This window comes from Fusarium redolens, assembly GCF_020744475.1.
Source record: "Fusarium redolens strain MPI-CAGE-AT-0023 chromosome Unknown BKA55scaffold_2, whole genome shotgun sequence".
NCBI lineage: Eukaryota > Fungi > Ascomycota > Sordariomycetes > Hypocreales > Nectriaceae > Fusarium > Fusarium redolens.
The window spans coordinates 1,915,010-1,932,925 of record NW_025763665.1 but is presented as its reverse complement, the minus strand read 5'-3'; the positions used below and the strand labels follow the sequence as shown (position 1 = coordinate 1,932,925).

The following is a 17,916-nucleotide window of genomic DNA, read 5'->3' as shown; positions in this document are numbered from 1 at the left end:
GAAGAGTGATTGTCCATTATTTAGTGCCCACCGAAGTTCCAAGGTCCAGCCAGCTTCATTCAATGGATCACCATGGCAGGTGGGTAACAATTGGGTGGGGGCTAATCAAGGTACGTATATGGGGCTGACTGGCACTGGCAGTCACTGCCCAGATGGAGGTGCCTCTTCCTCGATATCTCTCGCGCTTTCGTCACCCCCAACCAATAACTTGACAATAACTCCCCCGTCTAACTCTCAACTCAACTCGTCCCGCAAAACAAAACCACTTCTTTTTTCATCTCTCTTCTCTTTCTCTTGGCCCCATTCGCCATCTGCCAACTCCTTCAACTGAAGCTTCTCTCGGCTGAATTTTGTTTATTCGCTTTTCCTTTAAACAAACCCTCAAACTACAATAAATTCCACGACTCAAGGTACGTATCTACGCTTTTGCCCTGTCCAACTCTGCTGCCTCCTGAACAAGAAGCATCGCCATATCCTGTTACGGCTATCTCGTCTTGTTGTTGTTTGTGTTTGTTGTGCCCTTCCACCACCCCCTCTGTCGTCATTGCCCCCCCCTCCTCAAACCGAAACGAACACGCACCCATTATCCCCCCTTGGGATCTCCGGCCGCCCTCACCACCACGATTAAGCGATAGCCGCCCTGTCTGTACTGTTGACGACACAAAAAATACCTTATATTGAGGCTATCCGTCGTTTGTTACTTTGTGGTGCTCGTTGTCGCTTGTCGCCCGTCTCAGGAGGCCATCGTCTAAGAAACCCCTCCGCCACTGACAGCCCAAGAGCGGGGAGCCTCACCGAGTCGTCGCCGCCGCTCTAGCCACGCACTAGGCGCGCAACTGCCTCTCCCTGTATCGCCTAAAACCATCGACTTATCGCCCCTCGCCCACTTCGAAGCTTCCTTCATCATTCCATTGTCGTCGCTTCCACCAACGCATACACGAGCTTGCGCCGTTCGACTCTACCACTCTCTTTGTGCCTGCCTGTCTCTGCACATACCGCTTCATTTGCTTCGTCTGACAAGCTTGACCACCCCCTTTACTAACTAACCTCAAAACACAGTCGCCAAACATCAACAAAATGGGCCACGAAGACGCTGTCTACCTTGCCAAGCTCGCCGAGCAGGCTGAGCGATATGAGGGTATGTTCCAGGACCCAGCCCAATGTATCAATCGCGCGCTAATATTTGGGGCGCGCGCCCGTTGCAGAGATGGTTGAGAACATGAAGATTGTCGCCGGTGAGGATCGAGATCTCACTGTCGAGGAGCGAAACCTTCTCTCCGTTGCCTACAAGAACGTCATTGGCGCCCGCCGTGCCTCCTGGCGCATAGTCACCTCTATTGAGCAGAAGGAGGAGTCAAAGGGCAACTCTTCTCAGGTTACCCTTATCAAGGAGTACCGACAGAAGATTGAGGCCGAGCTCGCCAAAATCTGCGACGACATTCTCGAGGTTCTCGACCAGCACCTTATTCCCTCCGCTAAGTCTGGCGAGTCCAAGGTCTTCTACCACAAGATGTAGGCGCAAACTCGCAGCATTCAGTCGCATCCTTTTATTGACCAGTCTTGCAGGAAGGGTGACTACCACCGTTACCTCGCCGAGTTCGCTATCGGTGACCGCCGCAAGGATTCTGCCGACAAGTCCCTCGAGGCCTACAAGGCTGCTACTGAGGTTGCTCAGACTGAGCTTCCTCCCACCCACCCTATCCGCCTGGGTCTTGCACTTAACTTTTCCGTCTTCTACTACGAAATCCTCAACGCTCCTGACCAGGCTTGCCACTTGGCCAAGCAGGCATTTGACGACGCTATTGCTGGTACGACCCGTGGACTATTCTTTATTGACCAACGTTATACTGACACGCATTCAACAGAACTCGATACTCTGAGCGAGGAGAGCTACAAGGACTCTACACTGATTATGCAACTGCTCCGTGACAACCTTGTAAGTTTCGAAATTGCTCCCTCTCACGTTTCCGATGACAGCTAACACAGTGACAGACCCTCTGGACCTCCTCTGAGGCCGAGACCTCCGCTGCTGGTCAGGCCGAGGCTCCTAAGGAGGACGCACCTGCGGCCGCCACTGAGGAGCCAGCTGCCCCGGCTGAGGAGCCTAAGGCCGAGTAAGGTGTCGACTAGTGATTTGTCTATGCAGGTGTCAGGTGGACTGGTGTCTACGGAGTGTGGACGGAAGACCTCGTTTTTGATCAAGAGCTTCGGCATCGTTTCAGTACACAGACAATGGCCATGGAAGGGCTGACTTTTTCACCAACGGGCTGGCAAGGAGAGTCTACAACAGAGCACTTTTACGTTCTGCTTTTAGACTGTTAATGCGTTGGCCGTCTGGACAATAAAAATACTAAAATTACTTTCAATACACGAAATATATGACTAGTGATGACGCAGTTGGAGAGGCTGAATTGGGCCCTTGGCATACGAACAACAACACTAGGTTGTGGTGCCAGGTATCTTGCTTGAATGTTGGTGGATTCTTAAGTCGTTAATCCCGGCACAGTTCGTACCCTTGTCAAGATATGTACGGTTAAGAATACTTTGTCATAGTTGGTCCAACCAGGAATCTGATTATGGGGAAGCCATCAGGTCAACTCTTATCTTTCGAAGTTTTATTTGAAGGATGTGATTCTTGTTCGTCCTCCATAACGGCAAAGTGAACTCGAAGCCACAAACTACAGTCGAGACAGCCAACCACAAGCTCCCCCTCATCACTCACTTCTTCCAGGTCTGCTTCGCGAAACTCATAGCTGTGCTCATTCCCACAGCGACACGGGCGGTACCAGCATTCCTGATCCTCATCAAACGCCAGATCATCTAGATCAACATTTTCCACGCCTGTCTGAAAAGCGCCATCTCTCTTCTCGCTCGGGCGAGACACCCGCAGAGCGGCATCGTAAGCTGCCCGGCAAGAAGGGTCGGAAAGGATGCTGAGAGCAGTTGTGATTTGGTCGACTGTGAAACAAATAGTGGATGGATCTGAGTTTGCGAGTTTGTCCGGGTGGTTACGGAGGAGGGCCCGGTGATAGGCGCGCTTTATGAGGGGTGTAGAATCATGTTGTGTGTCGAGTAGCGTGGGTGTGAGGTTGAGGACTTGGTAATGCGTTGCCACTTCTGATGAGGCAATTACAGCCTGTGGCGAGGCCATGCTATGGGATTGAGTTATGTAGATGTGCGTTTATGAAGTGAATTCTGGACAACCAAAAAGTTGAAGGCTTCAATATTCGATATCACGTGATACGCATATAACCAGATGATGGATAGAGATATTGCGAAATGGCAGACATCTAGGTTGCGTGGAGAAATGAGAGCCATATCAGTGTTAGTTGCTGTAGAAGATAGGGAATTCATGTCTCAAAACTTTCAGACCCAATGGCAGTTGGATGGTTTGATTTTTACGAACAGGAGGCTGGATCTTGAAAGCAGAATCGTTCTTCGACAAGACGGTTGCTGATATTGTTGTACATAGAAATACATGGTGAATGTACAGGGCGCGCCAAAGTAGCCATTCCATCTCTCGTCTTCTTGTTTATTTGGGGAACTTGGTCCAACCATATTTGCCCACCTGTCAGTGTAGTTAGCAAGACATGCTCCGTTAGACGATCATGGCAGTAAATCTTTGATCTTACCCTCTTCCAGCGCTTGATAAGACTGGGCATATCCAACATGGCTTTTCTTCTCGTCTCCATCCTGTAGTATAGTTAGTCATTGTTGTTCTATGCTCATCATAGCACATAGCCAGTCTGTGGTCGCCGTGATGAGACCGTCTACGTACTTTGCAATCATATGTCGTTCGTGGATATGACCCTTGACCTTCTGTCCCACACCAGTACCCTTGACTCTCAAACCATGCTCAACCCGATGAGCTAGCTGGTACTCAGTGCCCTTTCGTGTTTCTGGGAGCAGATCCTCGACGCCGTTCTCACGGGCCATCTTGACCAGCTCAGCCTGGCGACGCTGCGAGTAGACAGGGTCCTGCCATTTCCCTGTCACGGGGTGCTTGTAGAAGCGAAAAGGGTTCGGCCTGTCCTCCTGGTATCGGGTCTTTGGGGCGTTTTCGGGGAGGATGGCGGCGGGAGGATAGCGGGCGAAGAAGCGCTGCAAGGGCGCGGGCAGCGACTTCGCAAGCCCGATGAACTGTGATGTTGATGCCATGATGATCTGCTATGATCTGCCGTGCTGGAGGGCGATCAGTTGCATGCCCTAGAGATAGAAAGAACGATCACCAATTTGAAGCTCTCCAATCTTCAAGGCTACCTTGCGCTCCCCCAAGTTTTCAGATAGACCCACGGCTCGCCCATGCAGGTGGGCCCATTGTTGCATCTCAGCCAATGATTGGTCATATCACCTGCAGCTTAAATCCACACTGCTTCAGCCTTGTCAACTCTATCATTCAACAACAAATCATCAGTCATCACTTCTATTTGTGGCAGACGACTGCCTAATAGAAATCTTGTAATAGCCTCTTGCTGTCTTGTTTCCTTTCTTCCATCACACAAAAATGCCTCTCGATATCGAAGAAATATTACGGCAAAAGAAGGCTGCAGATGCCGCCGCCGCAAAGCCTAGGTTCATCCCCAAGGCCGAACGAGAGCGACTAGCAGCAGAAAAGGCAAAGAAGGAGGAAGACGAGCAGAAGCGCAAGGCTTTCGAAGACGCCCAGAAACGGCGAGAAGAAGAGCAAAAATGGGCCGCCAGATCAAACGGCTCATCAAGGCACAATGATGCCACGAATGGATCATCGCGCGTACCGACGGGCCCCAAGGCTATGAATCAGGAGAATGGCCGTGATCGAGATGGATATCGAGACCAAGGGCGAGGGAGAGGGAGGGGAAGAGATAATCGAAAGGGAGATAAACAGGCTGCGGATAAGCAGTCTGCAGAGGATATTGAGGCCACTCTCCTCCGATCACGATACCTGGGCCCCCAAGTAAACCAACAGTCCAACTTTTCAGCGAAGAAGAAACGAATGCGAACAACGGAGAAAAAGTTTAATTTCGAGTGGGACGCTGATGAAGATACCTCACGCGACAACGATCCCTTATATACTCGACAGGCCGTCAACCATAATGGATCCTTCGCCGGTGTTGGTGGAGAGTTCGACGACGAAGCCGAGGAGCGAGCTCGCAAACGAGCTCGAATGATAGAGCAGAGAGATCCAGAAAATGGAAAAGAGAGAGCAAAGGGTATCATGGAAGACTTCTTCCGAGCACGCGACAAAGCAAGACAACGAGCTGATCGAACAGGACTTGGCAAGCGATGGTCTGAGAAGACTTTGGAAGACATGCGCGAGCGGGATTGGCGCATTTTCAAAGAAGACTTTGGAATCGCTACAAAGGGCGGCATGATTCCCAACCCCATGCGCAGCTGGCAAGAATCGAATCTGCCCCAGCGCTTACTCAACATTGTCGAGGACGTTGGCTACAAGGAGCCGACGCCCATTCAACGAGCTGCAATTCCTATCGCGCTGCAAGCCCGCGATCTCATTGGTGTAGCTGTCACTGGTTCCGGAAAGACAGCTGCTTTCCTGCTACCACTGTTGGTATATATCTCTGATTTACCGCCTCTTGACGAGTTAAATAAGAATGACGGCCCCTACGCCCTCATCATGGCCCCGACTCGAGAGCTGGTGCAGCAGATTGAGTCTGAAGCCAGGAAGTTCGCTGGCCCTCTCGGCTTTCGCGTTGTGAGCATTGTCGGTGGTCACTCTATCGAGGAACAAATATACAACATGCGCGATGGTGCTGAGATCATTGTTGCTACACCGGGTCGTCTTATCGACTGTCTCGATCGACGAGTGCTCGTCCTAGCACAATGTTGCTATGTCATCATGGATGAAGCAGATCGTATGATTGATATGGGTTTTGAAGAACCTGTTAACAGGATTCTCGAAGCACTACCAGTCAACAACGAGAAGCCGGACACGGAGGATGCCGAAGACGCAACAAAGATGAAGCGTTACTTGGGTGGAAACGATCGTTACAGACAGACTATGATGTATACAGCAACTATGCCGCCCCAGGTAGAAAAGATTGCGAAGAAGTACCTTCGCCGTCCAGCCATCGTCACCATTGGTAATGCAGGCGAAGCCGTTGACACTGTCGAGCAGCGCGTCGAGTTCATTCCAGGCGAGGACCGTCGCAAGAAGCGTCTGCAGGAAATACTTGCATCGAATGACTTTGCGCCACCCATCATTGTCTTTGTCAACATCAAGCGCAACTGTGATGCTGTCGCCCGCGATATCAAGCAGATGGGTTGGACCGTTGCCACACTCCATGGTTCCAAGACTCAGGAACAACGAGAAGCTTCTCTCCAGTCAGTGCGCAACGGCACGACACAGGTTCTCGTCGCAACTGATCTTGCTGGCCGTGGTATCGATGTTCCCGATGTCTCCCTCGTCGTCAACTTCAATATGGCCCCTAAAATCGATAGCTACACCCATCGTATCGGCCGAACAGGTCGTGCTGGCAAGAGTGGTGTTGCCATTACGTTTCTGGGTCCTGAGGACGCTGATACCATGTACGATCTCAAGCAAATCCTCAGCAAGAGCTCTATCTCCAAGGTACCAGAAGAGTTGAAGAGACATGAGGCTGCCCAGTCAAAACCAGTACGTGGTGATGGCGGAGGATCAAGGAAAGATAAGGAAGAAGGGCTTGGGAAGGGAGGCTGGTAGAGACAGATCTGGAAAATGATTTAGGCGAAATAAAATCATTGAAATGGAAAATTAAATTGGTCCCATCAACTACAAGAAAGAAAGCCAGAGTGAACCCATTTATAAACATCACTTCCACATCTCCCTTGAATTCTTTTCTACATCTAAAGCACACACACTTTGCAAAGAGCATACTCTTTCACAAGTCTTCCTTTTATCTTATCTACTCTAGCTTCAGCTGCTCAAACTGCTTGATAGTCTCCTCAAAGCTGTTAAGCTCTTGCTTAGCATCTGCCAATCTCTTCTCGTCTGTCTCGCGGACGGCATCTGAGACCTTCTCGAGGTAGCCAGGGTCCTTGAGAATCTTTTCCTGTTTTTGGATGCTGCCCTTGGCCTTGTCAAGCTTCTTCTGCGCCTTGGCGATCTCAGCATCGAGGTCAACGCGGCCCTTGACGTGAAGGAAAACGGAGGCCTCAGTCGAGACAGGATAGGCGACGCACCCGGCGGGTCTAGTAGCATCGGGGTTGAGGATCTCAACTCCCTTGATACCCTTACCGCTCAAGGTCTTGATAGAAGAGGCCTGCTCCTTAACGGTAGTGAGAGCAGTATCGTTGTAAGCCTGGATAATAACTATGAATGAGTCAGTAAAAAGCCCCTACGGATCACAGGGTTATGGCACTTACCCTCAGCCTCGTCCTTGAGGGCGTACTCAGCCATTAATGAGCGAGCAGCCTTGGAGCAGCCTAGAACAAGCTCGTAAGCGCGCTCAGACTCGGGGTCATCAAGCTTCTGGTGGTAGACGGGGTACTTTGCGACCATAATAGACTTAGTCTGATCCTCAGGTCGTCGGGGCATTCGTTGCCACATCTCCTCAGTAATGAAGGGCATAAAAGGATGGATCATAGTGAGAGCGGCCTCGAGAGCAGTGTAGAGAGTCTGGATAGCAGACTCACGCTCCTTTGGAGTACCGTCACGGATGATGGCCTTTGAGTTCTCGATGTAGACATCGCAGAGCTCGTTGTACCAGTAGCGGTAGACGATCAATGTTGACTTGGAGAACTCGCGATCCTCAAGAGCACGGTTGATCTCTTTGGCCGCAGTGTTCATCTTGTGAAGAATCCACCGCTCGGCAAGAGTTTCGCCACGGACAACTCCTGACGTCGAGGGAGTGAAATCCTTGGGGAGACTGCCCAGAACGTACTTGGTAGCCTGGAAGATCTTGTTACAGAACTTGCGGTATCCGTGGATAATCTTGACATCCAAGTTGATATCACCACCACCGGTTGTGGCGTTGATCATGGTGAATCGCAGAGCATCAGCACCACACTGAGGGATACCTTCAGGGAAGGCAGTCTTCTGATACTTGGTGGCCTTTGTGACCTCGCTGGGGTGTAGGTTACCTTGCAGAAGCTTGTCGTGGAGAGACTGCAGCTGGATACCGGAGATGACATCCAGGGGGTCAACGACGTTACCCAGACTCTTACTCATCTTGCGGCCCTCAGAGTCTCGAACAAGACTGTGGCAGTAGACCTCCTTGAACGGAATATCGCCCGTCATCTTGAGACCGAGCATGATCATTCTGGCAATCCAGAAGAAGAGAATATCCCAACCTGTCTCGAGGACTTCTGTAGGGTAGAGAGTTTGGAGGTCATGTGTCTTGTTGGGCCAGCCAAGGGTGCTGAAGGGCCAGAGTCCAGAAGAGAACCATGTGTCGAGAACATCCTCGTCTTGCTCAAGTGTATATGTCTTGCCAGGGAGTGCAGCCTTGGCTTTCTCCTCAGCCTCCTCCCGTGTTCGGCCGGCAAACCACAGCTTCTCCTCAGGGATATCTCCGGCACCGCCCTCGATCTTAGCGTAGTAGACGGGACATCGGTGACCCCACCAGAGCTGCCGACTGATGCACCAGTCGTTAATGTCCTCGAGCCATCGGAAGTAGCTCTTCTCAGCAGTCTCTGGTCGGATCTTGATGCGCCCGTCTCGAACAACAGCCAAGGCAGGCTCAGCAAGTTCCTTCATGCGGACCCACCATTGGGGTTTCAGAAGAGGCTCAATGATATCCTTGGACTTTTCGCACAGAGGGACCTTCATGGCGTTGTCCTTCTTGTCCACATATAGACCCTTGGCCTTGAGATCATCCTGGATAGTGTAACGGACATCGAATCGCTTCTGACCCTTGTAAGCACCGGTGTTCTCGTTCATAAGGCCATCGTCGGTCAAGATGTTGATAAACTCAAGGCCGTGCTTCTGACCGAGAGTGAAATCGTTAGGGTCGTGGGCTGGAGTAAGCTTGACGGCACCGGTACCGAATTCCATGTCGACATACTCGTCGGCGATAATGGGTAGCTTGCGGCCCTCGATAAAGGGGTGGATGGCAGTCTTTCCGATAAGGTGCTTATACCTCTCGTCCTTGGGGTGGACAGCAATACCGGTATCACCAAGCATAGTCTCGATACGGGTGGTGGCGACCTCGACAAGCTCGTCGGAACCTTGAATGGGGTACTTGAAGTGGACGATGACGCCAAACTCGACCTTCTTATCGTATCCAGGGACTTCGAGCAGGGTACGGCCAGTCAACTCCTTGTTGACGACTTCGAGGTTGGAAAGTGCAGTGTTGAGCTTGGTACACCAGTTGACAAGTCGGTTTGCTCGGTAAATAGTGCCCTCTTCGTGGAGCTTGACCCAAGTCTCAGTAACGGCGGCAGACAAGTTCTTGTCCATGGTGAAAGCTGGTCTCTATTAGCAATTTCCCGACTCCAATAAGTCCGGGGCTGACGTACCCTCTCTGCTCCAGTCAAAAGATGATCCCAGACTGGTCAGGGCCTTGTTGATGCGTTTGTGGTATTCATCCTTCCACTTCCAGACAGTGTTAACGAATTCCTCACGGCCGAGGTCATGTCTTGTCTTGCCCTCCTTTCTCCAAAGCATGTTCTCAACAACGCTCTGCGTAGAGATACCAGCGTGGTCGCATCCGGGCAACCACAGAGTAGTTTTGCCTTGCATACGGTTCCATCTAATCAGGAGATCCTGAAGGGAGTCACCAAGAGCGTGTCCCATGTGCAGAGCACCAGTAACATTGGGGGGAGGGTGAACAATGACGAACTTGCCCTCGTCCTTGATGCTTCCATCTGGCTTGAACTCGGGCTTGAAGAAACCCTCCTTCTCCCACCAGCTATACCATGCAGACTCGACGGCAATAGGGTTGTAGGCCTTGAAATGGGGGTCTTCAAATGATCGAATTCGCTTCTTCTCGCCTTCGGGGGTGTCTTCGGCATATTCGGGGAGAGGCTCCTCCTCGACCTTCTTTTCCTTAGGCTTCTTTTCTTTGGCAGCTTTGGGAGCGGTGGCAGCAGCCTTTTGCTTCTTTGCCTCGAACTTGGCCTGTTTCTCGGCCTTTTTTCGTTCTTTTTCCACTGCGGAACTATGTCAGGGGATGCATTGAATCGTATCAATGGACTGCGTAGTACATACACTCCTTCTCAGTCTTCACCTTGGGCGCACCGGCGGCGGCAGCTGCGCCGGCATCCTGACCTGTAGCATGTGCGCTGGTAGCAGACTCAACGATCTCCTTCTTCTCCGCGGCGGGAACGGCTGGAGGGGTGCTGGTAGCGTCCTGAATGCCCTCGCTGGCGGCGACTATGATGTTATGATTAGTATTACATTATGTATCTGGCGGGCTGTGACAAACTTGGGTTTCCTCGGCCACTGTTGGTCGCCATATTTACTCGCGTGGTTGTTAAGGGTCGGCTTGCTCTTGGGGAAACAGATCGCACCCTCAGTGCTCGAACCGCGAGTCTAAACGTCGTGCCGGAGATGACTGAATGAAGCCCGTAGATTTAGGGCTTCAAGCAATAACCTGCACCTCGAATTGATATAGGTAGATGTTGTGTGACTCTTACCAACTACAGCACTGTAATTTCGAAGATTGAGTCACCCGCTTCTGATGGTGGGGGATAACTTTTAGTTCATGGAGGGGTACAGAAAGAGCCTGGAAAGTGTGGCGTAGCAGCATTAACATTGATATAATTCAGAAATACCCTATCAGACCACATAGAAGTATTGGAATAATGTAAACGCGGCGCATATGACTCATGAATTGATTGATAAGTGTTGATCATCATAACATACTGATCGTTATCCTGATGACTCCCTTCTTACACCAACGATATCGGACCACCATGTTTCAGTTGACTTTACAGAATGTGGCGCAGCAGTTCACCAGCCACAAGAGCTCACCCCGACGATGTGAAGTGCCTGAGCTGGATGTCGTCTTAGACTAGGTACCTCCCTATGCAATGAGTTGAGAAGAAGCTACTTCAAAGGACATTCTGAAAACGTCTACTACAACCTGGAATATTTGGTGTAACCAGTATTCGACTTCCGTCCCAATGGCCTTGCGGCTCGCATTGAGAGCTCATGTGAGCCGTCTTTGCAGTCGCACTTCGACCACAATTAGGAGGGCATACTCAACAAGTAAACAATCAGATTACTTTACTGTTGAGCTGAGTCCGAAGATCAAAGTAAGGTTTGTAATGAAGAGAATTATCGACTTTGCTAACCCTTCAAGGATCCCTCAAAACTACTACAAACCGTCAGATCTCAGATCAACATCACCAATCCTAGCCGTCATGATGCAGCAGTTATACTCGCAACTCCACAGTATGCGCAATGGCTAGGCAGGGGTGAATTCATGTCTGAGTTTGCAGACATGCTATCAGGTTCTAATGAGACCGGCGAGTTCCATACTCTGGGCGCTGTTGTTGACCACATTGCCCCGCCTGTGCCGAACAACAAGCCCATTCAGGGGTTATCTATCCTCCGTGGTAACCTCGATGCTATCCTACCAGGACTATGGACAGAAGCGCCCCCAAAGGAATGGTCGGATGGCGGGAAGGTGTCAGCTCTAACAATGAACCTTGGCAGCCCGCATATTACTATCCCTCTTACCAACACCACTTTTCAGAACCACAGAACCTCGACGCTTATCATTAGCCGTTACGACTTGTCAACCGGCTCTCCAAAACTTGTTGAGCAAACTGATAAAAAGCATTTGCAGAAAGTAACCATCCCTCTTCAGAAAAGGCTCTCGTCAATCAACGACCTTGGTATCTGGGCTCCCCTCGTGCCTTTGACTCAACCCCGTGTGGTAACTGAGAGCTTTGGTAATATTGTACGGCGAGTCGACATTGAAGACGAATCAGTTCCGGCTTCAAATGAGCTCGAGCCAGCAGTGGATGAGCTCCATGCCAGCAAATCGAACTTAGTTCAGTCTCCTATGGGTATTTGGGCAATGATCACACCTCCGACTTTTGTTCAGTCAGGGGGCAGCTCGCCCTATGTCAATCCGAATCCCGAGGCAACATTTGCTGATGGCCAAAGCATTACGGACCTAACAGCTTTAACATCTGATCAATTGGGTACCCTGTATAGGCAAGGGGGTCGACTATATCAAGTTTGTATGCAAACCCCACAGTCCCTGTGTCTGCTTTCATCCGCTAACAGTTCGCAGTGAGTGGTGGCGGCGGTTGGGGGGCAAAGAAGGGTTTGCTGTCGCTTGACCCCGAGCAAACTCACTTCGTTGTATCTGAAGAAGAAGAGATGCAAAGGTTCATCCAGGCTATGGAAGGGGGCAACTTTGTCCCTGTGAGTTCCAAAATCCAATTCTTTGCATCAACAGATTCTTCTGCTGGCGAGCCAGTCGGAAATAAACAACCTGGAGTGGTGTTTGGAACATCCAGCAAGGCCGAGATTGAAACTGATGCGAATACATCTCAACCTGAGGCACGATTGTTGGAGAATCACTTCGGCGCTCTCTCTAACGTAGGTATCTTTGTAACTTCATCTGATGCTTCCATGTTTTCGAAACCTGGGTTCAACAACGATTGGAAACTCAACGTACCTAACTCTCGAATCTACGTTGTATAGGCTAGCGCCGAGTTGATGGTCTTCACTAGCGGTTGTTGAATGTATTATAAGAATGTATAAATACCCCTCCGAATAACTAGAGATGACGCTATACAATATGTATGATGTTCTCCCTGTCTTTATTTATTGTGGCCTTTGCTTCTTGTGCAATCCTTCTGCTGCCGCTGCCGCGACATCATCCAGTGTCGTTCCCCTCTTCCTCTTACCCATCTTCTCGTTTCCAAGCACTTCATTCTCGGCAATATCCTTATAGACACTCGCGGCACCCATGAACATCCCTTTATCCCAGCCCGCTTCCTCATTGAAAGTGAGAGCAATCTCCTCCATCTCTCGCACCCAGCGATACGCCTTAGGTGGCATGCCGGGAACGCTCTTTTCAGCGTTGGCAAGCATCGCTGGGTAAAATGTACCAATCTCGTCTTTGAGAGCGCCTAAGATGCCAAGATTATGTGCTGTTGTGAACGACTGAGTGGCAATGGCGGTGAAACCTTTTGACAGGGAAGCAAAGCACATTTTTAGACCACTTGCAGCGCCGATATCAGGAGAGATGTGCTTCATGTTGAGAACAGATATCAACTTCATTCCAAAAGGGAGCGACTTGAAACCATCTGAGCCTGATATAGGGATGCTAGGACGGTACCAGTCGGAAGAGTCGTTGCTGCTCAGTGAATCTGTTGCGGCATCGGCAGACGTCTTCTTGGGAGGATGCCCAAGAATGCTTCCGTCGACAAATTGTATAGGCAGGTTTGATCTCTTAACGGATGCTGCAATGGCCTTGACGGTCGAAGGCGCAACTGCATTGAGGTCGACAAAGTAAAGTTCTTTCGTAGTCTCTAAGCCTGCTAATGCATCTGTAATACGAGTGGCTGTTGCCTCTGCGTCTCTAGGCGGTACAATGGAGAGTATGACAGAACTCTGCCTGACCAGATCAACATCAGACTCAAGGAGTTCAACTTTTGCATCTCGAGCTCGTTGGATGGTATCTTTGCTAGAGGAACCGTAAGCGGACCTCTCATTCTCCTTGCGTGACTGAGCAGTTACCTTCTGCCGGAGATATTGGTTGCAACAGTGAAACCACTGGCAACCAGTAGTTTTGCAATGCCGACGCCCATATCGCCAATGGACAATAGTCCAATTTTGGGTAGAGGTTTCAAGATAGCAGACATCTTATAAGCTTGCTTGAGGTAAATACGTGATGGAGATGGATTAACGCGGGGAACTAGGGTAGGTGAGTTACTGGAAGCAGTACTTCTTCTCTACAGAGTAGAACCCAATGCTTATCGCTTAAGACTTAGAAACTAGGATAACTATATTCGGCATCGGCCTGAAGGCATACGAGACCTAACATACTGGATTTTCGACATCTGAGCTGCTCATCTGTCATGGTCTGGACGTCAAAGCAACTTCAAGTTATGGAACCCCGATTCAAATGATCATGAGTTCTTACCACTCTGTGGATTCATACTACGTTACAGAAGATCTTGATCTGAATGTCATCGTACCAGTTGTCCAATTGCTTCTTATTCCGGTGCTGAAGTCCGTTTCCGCAACTAAAGAGTCCCAATGGCAACACTCCAGTACGTGATAAATGACAACCTCAAAGAACTGGGGGCCTATTCTTAGTGGGGGGGGGGGCATCCACACCATGGCCTTTTGGTGCATACATAGGAAAAACTGCCCTCCAAGTAGCTTGTCCTTGTGGTAATGAAGACCTTGTCAAGAGTTTCACTAGAGGAGTGGATGCCAATGCCGGACCGGTGGCAGACTATGGCGCAACGCCAACTTATTTCATCATTAAAGGGGCGGATGGTCTGGAGGAGAGTTATCAAGATGCTGCGAGATTTGCTGAGGCTGAATCGAGGCTTGAGATCGCCTGGTTATTACGTGAATTTAGAAAAGTGTAGAAGTTGGAAGAGAGGTGGGTGCGGGGCTTTCAATGAATGATACAGTGCCTTTGCTGTGCGTGGTACTTGTCACAATAAGGTTCTTTCATAGGTATCGATCGATCAACTGAGGGATGAATTACAGTTTAAAGTGACAGTCAGTAGTAGTGGCTATCCCCGCCGTTATCTCCAACTGGCGCTATTACATAGTACATAGTCCACTCTATGCGCATCCTGGATATCCATACATATAGTAGCTCAGCAAATTAGCGAATGTGAACAACTGAATGTTTATATACTCACGACGGTTTTCAAAATCACCAGCTACGTGAAAATGGTCTCGAATGACATGATAACCAAAGAATCAGGAGCTCAAAGTGAACCGAGGCCTCTGCAGCGATAAGTCGTTTCTGGTGGTGAGGTCGACGTCACTCTTCAAGGATCCCACCCTGTTTCTTGTGTCGCGGGGAACCATTCATGACCTGATTCGATTCGCCTCTGAAGACATAAAGCACATGATGACGAACCTTTGACAGACAGTGGAGGCTATAGAATGTCGCTGAAGATATGATTGAAGTGTAATCCGTAATTCAAACTATTCATTATCAACCTAAACCCAACGAGTTTACCGATCACATCCATCCCATTGATTACATCAACTAACAGCCCATCATGTTTTCTTCTCCTCAACGTCAACATGATACGACATCAGCATCCTCATCTAAAACCACCAGATCATCACAAGACAAACATAACGACAACAAAACAGAGCCTATTTCAACTTCAGCCCCTCGACAGCCAGACGAAATCGAAGAAGCGGATACGACAGTACCGGTAAAGACGTATCAACCAAAGCAGAAGCAGAAAAGAGTTGAATCATCATCCGACAAAGACACCAACGATGCCGAGAGTGTATATCTATCATCCGACGAAGACACATCAGATGAAGACTCCTCAGACTATGATTCAGACTCAGAAGGTAGCGTGGAAGAGCTGCCTCCCCGGCAACTATCGAGGAGAGCAACAGATCGAGGTGTAAAAACAACTCCTGGGTCTCCATTCACAATCACCCAAACACGAAGCGAGACTACTCGCTGGATATCAACACAGGACAACGGAGGCATGATGCATGGAGCCAGAACTGTCAATCAGCAGACAACATTACATGGACACAACGTCAGTGGGGCACAGCGAAGACCGAGCAATAGGAACAGCATCAGCTTCAATATGAGCGTCAACGTTGACATGTCCTTCAACGGCCTTGTCACAGGCCGAAACCTGGGCTTCACAGGGGTAGGCATTCTGCCACGAGTTTCTTTTTGTTGGATATCAATCGAAAGGTTGCTAACGCGTGCAGGGATCACTATCATATGCATGGAACCGGCGTAATACACAAGGGGGTTAACGTCCTCTCTTTTCATGTGTACTGTTTGTATAGACGACCAAATTATTAATGACAACTTCGAAGGTGGGATTTTAGGTGCAAGGCGCTAAATATTCTGGTGGTGTACATAGTTGTGAACATGACAGATATTAATGTCAAGTATCATGACAACACAGCTACTCGATCATGTCAATATCGTCGGTCGCAGCTTGAGCTTGAGTCTGCGCAGGTGCCTGTGTTTGAGCGGGGGGTGCATCTTGCTGGCCAGCAGGTTCTGCGGCCTGCGCGTTGTCACCGCCGCCGAAGTAATCCGCCATCTCTGCATCCAGCTCCTCCTGTGTCTTCTTTCCACGAGGGTTGCCTCGTCCGCCGCGTCCGCTCTCCTGATCTCTGCCTCCATCTCTGCCATCGCGTCGAGCTCCAGGGCGACGACCACCCTGACCTCGGCCCCGGCCACCCTGTCTAGGCATTGGGCTGCGACGAGGACCCTGGCCGGGAACATATCTATCAATTCCTCTGCGGGCAGCATCATCGTCATCATACCGGCGATGGGGAGAATGGGATCTTCGTTCCCCCGGGCTTGAGATTCGCTCTGCTAGTGGACGGCCGGGCATAACGGCAGTATCAAACGGGTTTCGCGAAGGTAGCAGAGTCAATCGAATGGGTTGACCTGGTTTCCGTTAGTCAGGTTGCGCAACTCGGCAAGCTGGCTTTGGCTCACCATTGGCATTCGCGCCATCAAACTGTTTGACCGCCTCCTGAGCGTCCTCCTTCAGTTCGTACGTCACGTAAGCAGTGCCCTCCGATCGCCCAGCGCGGTCATACCGTAGCTGAAGGCGAACGATAGGACCAATTCTTCGAAATAGCTCCTAGATGCATATGAGATGCTGTATAGTGATTCCAGTCATGTGAGCCACCTACATCGAGGTCTTCCTCAGTGAGATCATAGTGAATGTTATCGACTCTGAGCTTGGCGCCCTTGGACTCCCTATTGTGCACAAGGTTAGGGAGATCGCGATTGTTGATCGGTACGACTCACTGGTCTGGGGATTCGCGGCGGCGGCGAGGAGCAGGAGCTCGGCGGTTGCCTGGATAAGTGTCAAAAGGGCGTCTTGGTCAGGGAGGGGTTTCAAGTATTACTGTTCTCTTCGAATCGGTCGTGGACCCATTCGCTGTGTACAGTTAGCAAGCGAGAGGAGTAGAAGGGCATGACGTCGACTGACCTATCAAGGTTTCGTGAATCGTCGCGAGCGGACTGCAATTGGGAGGGATGCTCTGGTCAGCAAGGGGTTTTCAGAGTGGAAAGCCGTTCAATCGACAAAAGCTCCGAGCACCGAAAGGACAAGTTGCGAGGAGGGTTGTACAGGTCGAGTTGGCATCATTGGAGGGCGAGGGAAGTCAACCTGCACCGCCGACGTCAATAAAGACTCATGATGAAGGCCGAGTTGCCATTTAGGGAGAAACCAACCTTTCTAACACCATCGCGAGGGTAGTCGTTACGGGGTTCACGTCGGCGACCTTGGCCACGGTGGTTGCGAGGTCGATTGGCGCGCTGTGAAAGAAAAAGTCAGCCTGGGTTGATGCGAGACGGGAGCGCGTCCATGAACTGCGGGAGACGGTATGAGAGGATAGGAGGAAGATGAGAAAGACCTACAGTATCAGCGATGATCTCATCGAGACCGCGATCCATCTTATCAGCCATATTTGCGTATATTTGCTGTGAAACTTTGCAGAATCCGCGATGAATTCGGTAAGTTGAGGTCAAAACTGAAGAGGAGAGGCTGTGTTGCTTTACAAAGTTGGGCCAAGGTTACCTACGCACATGCGAAGGATTGGATGTCATGGGTGGGAGCCACAAATCAAGGCTTCAAGCCACATCTGGGCGTTGAATCGTGGTGGAGCCTCTATTATTAGTGCGACAATACGAGGAAGCATGCTCGACATGATAATGACATTGTTGAATTTCGGGCAATCGTATAGAACCAATTATGATTGAAGCATTTTAGGACACTCAAATACGACTAATATTCGATAATTATCAAGTATCATATTGTTGAATTAATCATAACAAG

General features: G+C 50.1%; 9 protein-coding genes across 9 annotated transcripts; 4 read left to right on the top strand and 5 right to left on the bottom strand.

Annotated features, from left to right (window-relative positions):
* Window positions 1-1,077: 1,077 nt before the first annotated feature.
* BKA55DRAFT_589694 (14-3-3 protein-domain-containing protein) lies at window positions 1,078-2,118 on the top strand (the record flags this gene model as incomplete). Its single annotated transcript, XM_046194981.1, has 4 exons — window positions 1,078-1,138; window positions 1,206-1,512; window positions 1,567-1,936; window positions 1,993-2,118. 4 exons carry the CDS (start codon window positions 1,078-1,080, stop codon window positions 2,116-2,118), a joined length of 864 nt encoding a protein of 287 aa, XP_046055077.1.
* Window positions 2,119-2,403: 285 nt separating this feature from the next.
* BKA55DRAFT_171433 (Diphthamide biosynthesis protein 4) lies at window positions 2,404-3,397 on the bottom strand. Its single transcript, XM_046185013.1, has one exon. The coding sequence runs from the start codon at window positions 3,149-3,151 to the stop codon at window positions 2,594-2,596; it is 558 nt and encodes a 185-aa protein (XP_046055076.1). The 5' UTR covers window positions 3,152-3,397; the 3' UTR covers window positions 2,404-2,593.
* Window positions 3,176-4,249, bottom strand: BKA55DRAFT_554957 (uncharacterized protein). The gene is made up of 3 exons (XM_046191617.1): window positions 3,779-4,249; window positions 3,633-3,693; window positions 3,176-3,568 (listed from the first exon to the last, which is right to left on the bottom strand). The coding sequence occupies exons 1-3, from the start codon at window positions 4,156-4,158 to the stop codon at window positions 3,533-3,535; spliced, it is 477 nt and encodes a 158-aa protein (XP_046055075.1). The 5' UTR covers window positions 4,159-4,249; the 3' UTR covers window positions 3,176-3,532.
* A 138-nt stretch (window positions 4,250-4,387) lies between these two features.
* Window positions 4,388-6,734, top strand: BKA55DRAFT_554956 (P-loop containing nucleoside triphosphate hydrolase protein). The gene has a single exon (XM_046191616.1). It carries the CDS (start codon window positions 4,505-4,507, stop codon window positions 6,674-6,676), a length of 2,172 nt encoding a protein of 723 aa, XP_046055074.1. The 5' UTR covers window positions 4,388-4,504; the 3' UTR covers window positions 6,677-6,734.
* BKA55DRAFT_554954 (tRNA synthetases class I-domain-containing protein) lies at window positions 6,735-10,751 on the bottom strand. The gene is made up of 5 exons (XM_046191615.1): window positions 10,341-10,751; window positions 10,124-10,288; window positions 9,433-10,065; window positions 7,339-9,381; window positions 6,735-7,285 (listed from the first exon to the last, which is right to left on the bottom strand). Exons 1-5 carry the CDS (start codon window positions 10,369-10,371, stop codon window positions 6,879-6,881), a joined length of 3,279 nt encoding a protein of 1,092 aa, XP_046055073.1. The 5' UTR covers window positions 10,372-10,751; the 3' UTR covers window positions 6,735-6,878.
* A 187-nt stretch (window positions 10,752-10,938) lies between these two features.
* BKA55DRAFT_605037 (uncharacterized protein) lies at window positions 10,939-12,639 on the top strand. Its single transcript, XM_046196583.1, has 3 exons — window positions 10,939-11,172; window positions 11,220-12,108; window positions 12,162-12,639. Exons 1-3 carry the CDS (start codon window positions 11,041-11,043, stop codon window positions 12,575-12,577), a joined length of 1,437 nt encoding a protein of 478 aa, XP_046055072.1. The 5' UTR covers window positions 10,939-11,040; the 3' UTR covers window positions 12,578-12,639.
* A 61-nt stretch (window positions 12,640-12,700) lies between these two features.
* Window positions 12,701-13,743, bottom strand: BKA55DRAFT_684518 (6-phosphogluconate dehydrogenase; the record flags this gene model as incomplete). The annotated part of the gene is made up of 2 exons (XM_046198652.1): window positions 12,701-13,565; window positions 13,619-13,743. The coding sequence occupies 2 exons, from the start codon at window positions 13,741-13,743 to the stop codon at window positions 12,701-12,703; spliced, it is 990 nt and encodes a 329-aa protein (XP_046055071.1).
* Window positions 13,744-15,132: 1,389 nt separating this feature from the next.
* BKA55DRAFT_534036 (uncharacterized protein) lies at window positions 15,133-15,849 on the top strand (the record flags this gene model as incomplete). The annotated part of the gene is made up of 1 exon (XM_046189545.1): window positions 15,133-15,849. The coding sequence occupies one exon, from the start codon at window positions 15,133-15,135 to the stop codon at window positions 15,847-15,849; it is 717 nt and encodes a 238-aa protein (XP_046055070.1).
* Window positions 15,850-16,020: 171 nt separating this feature from the next.
* BKA55DRAFT_534035 (uncharacterized protein) lies at window positions 16,021-17,546 on the bottom strand (the record flags this gene model as incomplete). Its single annotated transcript, XM_046189544.1, has 8 exons — window positions 16,021-16,514; window positions 16,566-16,713; window positions 16,766-16,832; window positions 16,884-16,932; window positions 16,985-17,016; window positions 17,068-17,099; window positions 17,313-17,396; window positions 17,499-17,546. The coding sequence occupies 8 exons, from the start codon at window positions 17,544-17,546 to the stop codon at window positions 16,021-16,023; spliced, it is 954 nt and encodes a 317-aa protein (XP_046055069.1).
* Between the last annotated feature and the right edge of the window lie 370 nt (window positions 17,547-17,916).